The following is a 10625-nucleotide window of genomic DNA, read 5'->3' on the forward strand; positions in this document are numbered from 1 at the left end:
AGCCTCAGTGCCCACTTCACCTTGGGCGAGGGGTGGATCATAATGACCCTGAAGAGGCCATGGAGGCAGCAGGGAGGGGCCAGCAGAGGGACCAAGCCGGGAAGACGGGCTCTTCCAAGGAGCAGCCCACCTGGTAGGGGGCTCTAACTTCAGGGGACCGTCTCCGGCCCCGCCCCAAAGCCCCACTAGGGTGAATGTGACACTAGAAACCAGCTCAGAGCTGACAACGATCTGGGAGTGGGGTGTGGTAGGGAGGAAGTAGGCTCTGAGATGCCAGTGTCAGAAATGGGGGGCGGGGGGCTTCCCTGGTGGCGCAGTGGTTGAGAGTCCGCCTGCCGATGCAGGGGACACGGGTTCATGGCCCGGTCCGGGAAGATCCCACATGCCGCGGAGCAGCTGGGCCCGTGAGCCATGGCCGCCGAGACTGCACGTCTGGAGACTGTGCTCCGCAACGGGAGAGGCCACAACAGTGAGAGGCCCACGTACCGCAAAAAAAAAAAAGAAAAGAAAAAAGAAATGGGGGGCGGGGCTGGGGCTCTGTCTCCCAAAGGGGGAGTTTGTTAAAAATATGTCTTACCCCACCCCAGACCTCTGAATCGGAATCTGGGGCATCTGTATTTTCACTAAGCTCCCACCCAAGGGACTCTGGGGCTCCAGAAGGAATGGGCAGCTGCAGGGCAGGTCACCCTTTCAAGCTGGTTCCATGTTTCCCAGTTCCCACCCCAGCGCTAATAACAGTAACAGCACGTTGAACACTCCAGATGCTAAGTGCTCTCTACCATGTGGTGCTGTTTCATTCTCACAAAGGAGCAGGCGCTGGGTTATCCCCATTCTGCAGATGAGGGCACTGAGAGCAGTTAATTAATTGGTTTGCCCAAGGGTACAGCTAATAAGTAGTGGAAGTGAGACTAAATCTTAAATAATAATTTTAAAATACAATAACAACAGCAGCTAGGTTTCCTTGAGCACGTACAACGTGCCTGTCATTATTCTAAGCCATTTAAACGTCACAGTAACTCAAAAAGTGCGTACTCTCACCGTCACCGTTTTTCGGTGAGGTGAGGAAACAGAGGATCGGGACGCTCTAGCCTGAAGCCACTTACTGTCTGGCGAGCCAGTGGTAGTAGCCCCGTGCCACGCTGCCCCGCTCCGGGCGCTACGGCCTGGAGGCTGGTCTACGCCCTCCTCTCCACTTCACACGGCACCGCCCCCACTGGCTTGAGGATGCCCTGGGCTGAGCGCAGGGCCAGACATGCCCCGGCGTCGGCCCAGCTCCTGTGCCCAGCAGATGGCGCCCGAGGGGCTCCCCGGCGGTGGCGATCGCAGACGGAGAGACCCGCTGCTGCCGAGGCTGCCGCTGCCCGAGCTCCGAGCAGCCTCTGGCGCGGGGGCCTCCGGGGGCTCCAGGGCTTCGGAGGGCGGCGCCGAGTGGTGGGAGGCCCCCGCGTGTGAGTCCTCGCCCTCGGATCCCGGGGTGGGCGTCAGGCGCCCCCGGTCGCGCCTGCCCGTCCTGCCCACCGTGGCCCAGCGGGCGGCCCGGAACCGACCAAGGGCTGAGGTCGCTGCTGCTGCCGCCCATGCTCTTGGCCGGCGAGCCCCGGGAACCGGCGCCGCGGGCCTGGACAGTGCGCGGACCCCCGCAGGGGCTCGGCCAGGGAGAACCCCGACTCTTTGGGCGACCTCCTAGGAGAGCTCCTCCCCGACCGGTCCCGGCAGTTCCTGCGCCAGCTCAGGGCTGAGTCTGCGAAGCAGCCGCGACCACCGAGTGAGGCCCCTACGGCCCCCACGGGGGGGGGCTGAGTCATTTCCGGTGGGGGTCCCACCACCTGGCGTAGAATAATGGCAGTGTTAGCAGAGTATGCCTGGCAGAGCCCTGGCGATGGCAACCACCCCTTGAGGGCGGGTCTACCACTGCCCCTATTGTACAGATGAGTAAACTGAGGCCCAAGGCCATGCAACCAGGAAGAGCCTGGTAAGGACTGTCCCCAAGGGAAGACTCAGAACTATTTCCACCTCCTCCTGGCTCCCAGCATCCTCACCATCACAACATCAAAGGGGTGTGTCAGAACACTCTGGAAGTCCTCCGCAGTGTCCCCGCTACTCCTTCCTCCCAGACCTGGGATAAGTGTCAGTGACCTGCTGGTGGGAACAGGGTTGTCATCAACGCTCTGACTATGGGGGACCCTGATCACTCATGCCAGGTGTGGCCTATTTGTCTTCAAGGGGCCAGTCATTGTACTTCAAGAATAGTCTTAAGAAGATTTTGCTCCATCAGATACCTGCCCTCTCCTTCAGGAGAGATCAGTCACAATTCACCGCGGTCGAGAAGACCAATCAGTGCGTTATGGGAGGATGGGGTAGGGGAGTGGGGAGAAAGGGCATTTCTTTCCTTCCTTTCTTTCCTCTGCCTTTCACCCATGAATGTATCCATCTGTCCACCTGTTCATCCATCTGTGTGTCCATCCATGAATCAGGTCTTCTCCCAACCTGTTTAAGGATCGTCCATCAACATCTATGAATCCATCCACCCATTAATCAGGTCTTCTACCAACACCTTCATAATTCATCGATGAATCCATTCATATATTCATTCTCCCATTCACCCATTCATCCTTGCATACATCTTATCTGTGAACCAGGTCTTTTAAAACCTATTCGTGAATCTCTCCATCCATCCATCCACCCATGAATCAGGTCTCCTATTGATCTATTAATCCACGTATCCCTCCATCCATCCATCCAGTCAGTCATCCAGCTATCCCCAAATTCCCACAATTCTATCCATCTACCCATGAATCCAGTGACCGATCATCTACCAATCCTTCCATCCACCTGTAAGTCCAGGATGCTATCCATTTTTAGTCTTGAAGCCACGTACAAGTCTACACACTCATCTACATAATCATTCACCCCCCTATGCATCCATACATGTGCCCATCCTCCTAAGATCCAATCCTTGTATTAAGACCTCTTTGGGAATTCCCTGGCGGTCCAGTGGTTAGGACTCGGTGCTTTCACTGCTGTGGCCCAGGTTCAATCCCCGATCCAGGAACTAAGATCCTGCAAGCCACGCGGTGCGGTCAAAAAAAAAAAAAAAAAAGACCTTTTCATTAATTCATCTATCTGTCCACCCACCTACCCATCTACCCAGTCTTCCATCCTTTCACACAACCCACCATTCATTCATCCATTTCTTCCTCTAACCTTTACTAGCTTTTACTATATGTCAAATATCGGGGGAAGTAAAATAAGGGATGGGGGTAGGAAGAGCCTGGGCATTAGAGCTTAACTGGGCCTAGATGCTGCAGCTCTAATGGAGGGGGAAATGAATACAGAAATAATTCCTCCTGCTTAAACAGGCTTAAACATGGATGAAAGGTGAAGAGCATTGCCCATGAGTTTAAAGACCAGGGAGAGGAAATACACTAGACCTGCCATTCCTTCTCATCCTGGACCCATGGCAGACAGTACTAACTGATCACAGCACTTTCCCCCCACTGAGCCTCAGAACCCTTCCTGACACAGTGCTCCAGGCAGACACCACCAGTGGATCAGAGCAGGTGCCAGAAATGAAACACATTTGCCAACCCAGGAACTTTAAATCAATCAGACCAAATAAACACACTACTTCTCATAAGATATAATAAGAGTGTGGAACTCATTATCTTGAATTTAAGCAACAACAGGGATGGATACCTTCACAGTGTTTCACATTCAGGAGCTAATTCTTGAGCACTTTAAGGTGTGTGGGGTTCCCTAGTAGGCCCTGCTGGGGACAGCTGGGTGCATTAGAACAAGCTCCAGCAGCATTTGAGAGGAGAAGCTTAGATTTCAGACCAGTGGGCACAGCTGGGGCAAGCCTTTGGCTGGTCCTGAGGCCAGCACCAAGCGGGCATGGATAAGCAAACAGCTGTTGCATAACTAAGTCCCAATGCCCGTAGCCGACACTGTCTTGGCCATCTCCTGGATACCTGGCTCTTCAATGGGCTTATGAAAAGCGTCCCCTCTGTGTCCAAATGGACATAAAGATGTGGACAGATACATGGAGTCAGATATATCAATAAGCATTGTACGTAAGGTCAAATGTGGCATTTCTGAATAACAGAGCTGTGGATGAATGAAGCAAGCCCTCCTGCAGCCTTGCTCTGGAGGCTGAAATTAATAAATGTCACCATAACAGATCCCCTTCATTGCGCACAGGCCCCTTGCCAGGCCCTGTACCAGATGCCTCACGTAAGTTATTTGATACTCACCAGACTCTTATAAGGATGCTATTATCGTGTCTACAATACATAGGACATAATTTAAAAGGGAAAACTGTAAAATGGAGACTTGAGGGCAGTCTGCCCCATGTCGCAGGACTGGGAAGGGGCATAATTGAAATTGACGATTATAAGGACAGTTCCCAGTTAGAGATGCTTACCCTTGGCCCTGCAGACCCTGGCCTGGGTGGTGGTGCGGGGGACGGTGCTTTTCAGTCCCTGTCATCTCTTCACAACCCTGTATGGTGGGCACAACAATGATCCCCATTTTACAGACAAAGAAACTCAGGCTCAACAGAGTCAGAATTGAAACCCAGGACTGCCTGACTCCGGAGTTCATCTCCTTATTTTCTCTGCTGAATTGCTTGATATATAAGAGAACTGGCTCTGGAACCAGAATTCACATCTCGGCTCCACCCCTAACCAGCTGTGCGATCTTGGGCAAGTTGGAAAAAACTAAAAACAAAAACGCTCTGTGCCTCAGTTTCCTCATCTGTAAAATGGGAATAATAATCGTGTTTCACAGAGTCGTGTGGGTTTGGTGGGCTGATACCTGTTACAAGCCATTGACTGAAGGGCAGGAAGTGCTCAGGAGAGGCCAGCTGTGGTTGTCAGGATCCCACAGGGAGCTCTGGCCTGGTGGATGTGTGTTGTCAGGGTAGCATGAGGGGCTGGGGCCTCAGGCCCTGGTCCTCCCCTGCCCTTCTCATCTCTCTCACCAGGCCCCACACTACACAGACCCCCAAGCTCAAGGCCGTGCTCACCCACAGCTCCTCGGGGGAAGGCTCAGGGCACCGCAGGCGGTGTTGCCCTTTCCGCATGCAGTTTGCAGATGAGACGCTACGGTACACAGCGCTCCGCTACTGGGAACGCAGCTGTGCAGGTGAGCAGACAGCAAGGGAAGCTCCAGGACTCCAGAAAGTTCCAGCCTGAAACCTGAAGAGCAGAGGCTGTGGCCCTGGGTCCTGGGAGTTAGGGGCCGGCCAAAAAGCCCAAGAGACCATTGATCCTGTGGAGGAGGCCCTTGAACTGGCCTCTCCGGAGGCTGTTAGAGTGACCCTCCAGGACCAAGTAGAGGGTCTGAGGCCCAGCAGAGATGTCCCAAGGCTGCAGCTGTGGCCCAGGAAACAGTGGCTGTCCAGGCCTGGCCACCACGGAAGGATTTCTCACTGCCAAGGGTTCCCACACGCTGTACCTGCCCACCTTGGAACCCACAACCTCAGCCTGCAGACCCCGCACATGGCCTCCGGGGGCTGGAGAAGGTAGGAAGAGAGGCACCCGAAGCATCCTTTTCCCATATCCCTGAAGGCAGACCTCAGAGGCCTGGCTTGGGAGGCGCCCAGAAAGTTCTAGAAGGTCACGCCTCCACGGAAGGCTGGCACTGCCTGGTCCAGCAAAGAAGCTAGGAACCAACCACCAGGCCCAGGTTCCCAGGCAGAGCTTTGTTCGTGTTGGCACAGTTTCCAGTGTTTTCTGAAGGGGGTGTCAAGCGGTGGGAAGAATACACGTCTTTGCTCTGGTACGATCTTTCCTAAGGCCTGCTTTCCCCATCTGCCCAGCCCCTTCTCTTCTCAGGATCCAGCAGTCCAACAGCCTCATCTATTTATTAAGCACCGACTGTGTGCGCTTTCAGGGATCGGCTGCCCCAAAGCCTCGCTGGGGGCAAAGCCCTCAAAATCCAGGGCCTTGGCGGATTCAGAAGGAGCCCGACCCATCCCCCTCGGGGTCACAGGAAGTTGGAGGTGGAAGCTGCAATTCTGCCCAGCTTCTGGTTGTTCGATGGGGCAGCCAAGGCCCTGAGGGCAGATGACACAGCAGCTGAAAAGAGACGCCCCCTGGCCACCCCTGGGAATCCAAGGAGAGGGAGCACCTGGAGAAAGTTTCTTGGGAATGGCCGTTGGCCGGCCCGGGAGACACTTCCTTGACAGCCACTGGGCTGCGGTCATACCCCAGAACACCAGAGTGGAGCTCAGCGGCTGCTTCCCAGCCCTTTCCATCCTGAGGAATTCGGGGTTCCTGACCAGCCGGAGGGGCAGCTGTTGGACAGGAAACACTCTCCGTCCCCATAGGATTCTCAGCATCGTCTCTTGGATTTACATGGTGGGACGACTGGCCTTCCGACTGTGGGAAATGGGGCCCATGTTGGGCTGAAGCAGGAGTGGGGGTGTGGGGAGGGGGGAGGGGGCACAGCCTCGGTGATAGAGGCAGAAACAGTCATGCAGGATAGTTTTAAAACCAGAGCCTTCCCTGGAGGCAGCCAGAAGGCCCTGGGAGCCATGGGTTGCCATGGAGACGGGACTCTGCCAGCTCTTGCCTGCCAGAGGGAGGAGGAGGGGGGGGGTATAGGTGCCCCGCCTGGGTAGAGATCTCACCCGTGCTCTCTCTCCTCCAGTCCGGCAGGGCATCCTCGAGAACAGGACAGCCAGCGGGTCAGCAGCATCGGAGCAGGTGTTCGGGAGTGTCGGGAGATGGCTGGAGAGTTTGCCCAAAGCCCTGTATCCCAGGGCCAAGGAGGACACCATGGCCAACTCATTCGGCTGGGACTTCCGTGGTCTGTGAGGCTTTGTGGAAGGGGATGGGATTCATGCACCTCCTCATCCTGTAAACCTCCCGGTCCAGCTGTGGTCTGGGCCCTTGAGGGCTCTGCCAGCCATGGGTGGACCTGGGACTCAGGGTCCACACAGTTCATGGGCTCCTGTCCCCCTTAGGTCCACCCTGGAGCCGCAGGACCACCTCTCTGAGGACACCTCTCTGAACAGCAGCCTGCCCTTCATCCCCAGGCCCACCACCTAGAGGCAGCGGAGCAGGGGCACCTCAAAACCTTTCTGGAGCAGGTGGGCAAATCGCCCTGTTCCTGGAGCCGGAGGCTAGTGAGCAACTGCTGGCAGCCAGCCACCTGGAGCCCCCCTGCCTGGTGGGGGTCGGTGCCCAGTGGGGTGGCCAGGGCTCTGGGTGAAACCCCCGTATGTGCTCGGCTAAGGGGGGGGCTCTCAGGCCAGGCTGCCTGGGTTCAGATCGCAAGCTCCTAACTTTCGAACGGTGGGGTCTTTTTCGTGTCAGTTTCCGCATCTGTAAAATGGGGCTGACCACAGTGCCTGCCCCCCCGGGCTGTGGTGTAGAATCCCCCTGGGCCCAGGGAACCCCATCTCCTGCCCAGAGGCCCCCAAAACGCCCAGCTGGTTCCCCTTCTCGCCTTAGGAGTCCTTCCTGCCCAGCTTGGTGTTGCACACGCGGTCCTGAAACAAGGCCACCCTAAGGGGCACCAGCTTCCCCTGCCATCAACATCACGTCGCACTCAGAGGTGAATGGCTGCTGGTGCCCAAGCCCAGGTGTGGACACAGGGGAGGGGTGAGGAGAGGCCTTCCCTGACCCACAAATAAACGCACATCCCCGGCGGCTGGTATCTGCCGTCAGGGCTCACCTTACAAACCTCTCCTAGTTGCTGGTCTTTGGGGGTCCTGGGCCAGGGGGAGTGCTGGGGCGGAGTCACAGCTGCGATGAAGATGGGGGGCAAGGCATCTTCAGGGGTCAGGCTTGTTCCAAATGAGCCCCTCTTCTGGGAGGTGGGAGACCCTGCCACACATCTCAAACCTGGGACCAAGCCTCTGTCCACCTAGATCAGCCCACACCTGAAACAGGCACCTGCCCCAACCTCCCCCAGCCCAGCCTCCATCTTTGACGGGAACCAAAGGCTGCTTGCGGACCTCCCCTGTGGGGTGAGGGCATCCAGACTGCGGCCAAAGGGACAAACATTTGTCTTCTGTGTTCCCAGGCCAGAGTCTTATCCCTGGAGGGCAAGCATCTGGGTGGGCAGGGGTCAGATGTTTCTCTCCCACTTAGGGGGGCAGTGTTCAGGGTCACACGGGAGGGGGCGCAAGACAAGGTGGTAGGAACTGCCTGGAGCTTTTCCGACCGCCGCACTGACCCAGCAGTTCACCCCCATTTGCCTGTCTGCCGGGTTTGGCCCTGCCACACACCTGCGTTCCAACTGCTGGGCAAAGTTTGGCCCCCTCCCCTCTCTCTTAGAAGCAGCGCTTTGGCTCCAACCCCTCGCCGAGGCCGGGATCGAGGTCTTTATCGCCACCTCCTGGCCAGTGAAGAAACAGCCACGGAATCCACAACCAGGCGCAGTGCTGAATAGCAAAGGCTGGGATTTGGGTTGGACCGGCCGTGGGGATTTTAGGGCCAGGACGGGTTGTGGATGGGGGACAACTGTTTCGAAGGAGGGCCCTGGCTCCAGAAAAGACCACGGATCTACCAACCCTGTGGGGATGGCTTGGAGCAGTGCTACCATTCCCCTTCACTGGGGAGTGTAGTGGGATTCCGATCCCTGGGATGACCTATCCCCTCCATCCCCACTTTCTGGACTTTCACTCCTCCCCCACTCCCCCTCCCCCAGTACTTATATTTCCTGGAGAGTCTACGGGTGCCGGAGGAGGCCTGATTCTACTGCACCTTTTCTTCGTGGCCTTGCACAGCCCACCTGGCCCTCTCCGAGTCTCAGTTTCCCCGGCAGAGCCGCGGCGGACCCCAAACCGGCCACCGGCTGCAGAGTCGCGCCGCGCCCACGCGGGGGCAGTGTTGGCCTGGCTTTGGCGCCGCCCGGCGCGGCCGAAACTTCTCAGCCTCTTGCTAAAGGGTCGGAAACTTTTCCCCTCGCGCGGCGCTCGCGTCTCCGGCCCTGCGCCGCGCCGCCTCCTTGCACCTGCCCGAGTTCGCTGCCGGACCGCGGGGCGGGGAGGGGAGGCTCCCCAACCCCCAACTTCTCTTTCTCGCTTTTCGTTGTTCAACCAAAATACTGCTAAGCTTGCAACAGCGCCGTCAGCCACGAGCACTGAAGATTGAGTCCCGCGTGCAGCGCACAGCGGCGGGGGGCGGCCCTGCGGCGTCGGGGCTCCCAAAGAGGCGCGGCCGGACAGCGGCCTCCCGGCGGGGACCTGCCCGGCGGGATAGGGGCCCGGCGGGCGGCCACGCGGGGTCCCGCAGCCCGGTTTCTCGGGGACCCCTCTGCTCCCCGCCCCACCCCGCCGCCCGCCTCGCCGGCCTACCTTCCGCTCGCATCGCCCCCCTCGCCCCCGCCCCAGCCCTCCATTTCTTCCTTCCCTCTCTCCGTTCTCCTCCCCTCTCCTCCCTCCGCTCTCTCTTCCCCTCCTCGACAAACATGGATTCTGTGTCAAGAGGACCTTCAGCGGCAGCCCCGAGCCTCCCCTCCCGCCACTGCCAGCAGAAACGCAGGGACACACAGGGACAGCCGCAGACAGGCCCCCGGAGACGCGCCCCACGCGCACACCACACACTCGTCGCGCACACACGTCACACACGCACACAGATAGGCACCACAAACACCTCCACACCCACACCCACACCCATGCAAAGACTCACACCACGACACTTAGAAACCCCACATACTCACAGAGGACACGCGCACGTCCTCCCCAGCTAGGGTCCCCCGGGGACCGCACCCCGACATTCCAGAGTCCACTTGTTGCCTTGGAGGCCGCAGATGCAACCTCCACCCCAGCCCTCTGTAGACCTTTCCAACATGCCCCTGCCCTTCTGCAGGCAGAGCTTGAACTTGAATGTGGGGTGACCAAGAAGGGGGAGTGGAGGGGAGGGAGTGCTGCAGGGAGGGGATGGACCCCTCCCCAGGGTCCCCAGCAGGGTCCTTTTCGCTGGTACATTTCCACTCAGGGCTGGCAGGTGGCCAATCCCGCCTGGGCTCCTGGGAGCAGTGCGGCAGGAAGGCTGGGGAAGTGGCCGTGGCTGGAGCTGGTGCCCCAGCTCTTGCTGCTTACAAGTTCAGGGCCCCCCTGAATCTCTGGGGGTGGGCAGGGCAGGCGTACCCCCCACCGGTCTCTTCCAATTCCTGTCTGCCCTTATCACAATAGCAGCCGCACCCCATTCCATCTGCCACCCACACCCCAGCCCTGGACCATGGGAAGACCGGGGCCAACCCAGGCTGGGGGGCTGTGGGAGCTGGTCTAGTTTTGGGGGTGGCGGGGAGGGAGGAATGACTCCCAACCCAGGGCAGAAGGAAGTGATGGGAGAAGCAGGAAAATGCTCCTTTCTCCCCGCGGTCCCCACCTCACTGGGCCTCTCCACCCGCTGCAAGGGCATCTCCTTAGCTCGTCTGCAGGTAAGGAAACCAAGGCCCAGAGAAGTTAGGGGCCAGGCCATGCCAAGCGCAGGAGCCAGAGCTGGGACTAGGTCCACGCGTGTCCTATGCCAGTGCCAGCCTTCAGCCACCCACACCCGTGTCCTCTCACAACCATTTGTCGCTGGGAAACCGAGACCCAGAGAGGTTCGTCACTTTCTCAAGGTCACTTCGTTCTGAAGGGTTGGAGTCAGGATTCAAATTCAGCA

At 58.2% G+C, this 10625-nt stretch overlaps 1 protein-coding gene across 1 annotated transcript; it reads left to right on the forward strand.

Moving 5' to 3' along the window:
* Positions 1-1252: 1252 nt before the first annotated feature.
* Positions 1253-8706, forward strand: LOC309964621 (uncharacterized protein C9orf50; the record flags this gene model as incomplete). The annotated part of the gene is given in 13 exon segments (XM_082843728.1): positions 1253-1552; positions 1554-1616; positions 1618-1779; positions 1943-2121; positions 2224-2337; positions 4985-5145; positions 6655-6817; positions 6971-7052; positions 7055-7132; positions 7461-7493; positions 7496-7563; positions 7924-7978; positions 8662-8706. Coding segments are annotated over 13 exon segments (1503 nt in total).
* Between the last annotated feature and the right edge of the window lie 1919 nt (positions 8707-10625).

Source organism: Leucopleurus acutus (assembly GCF_964270905.1).
Source record: "Leucopleurus acutus genome assembly, chromosome: 7".
NCBI lineage: Eukaryota > Metazoa > Chordata > Mammalia > Artiodactyla > Delphinidae > Leucopleurus > Leucopleurus acutus.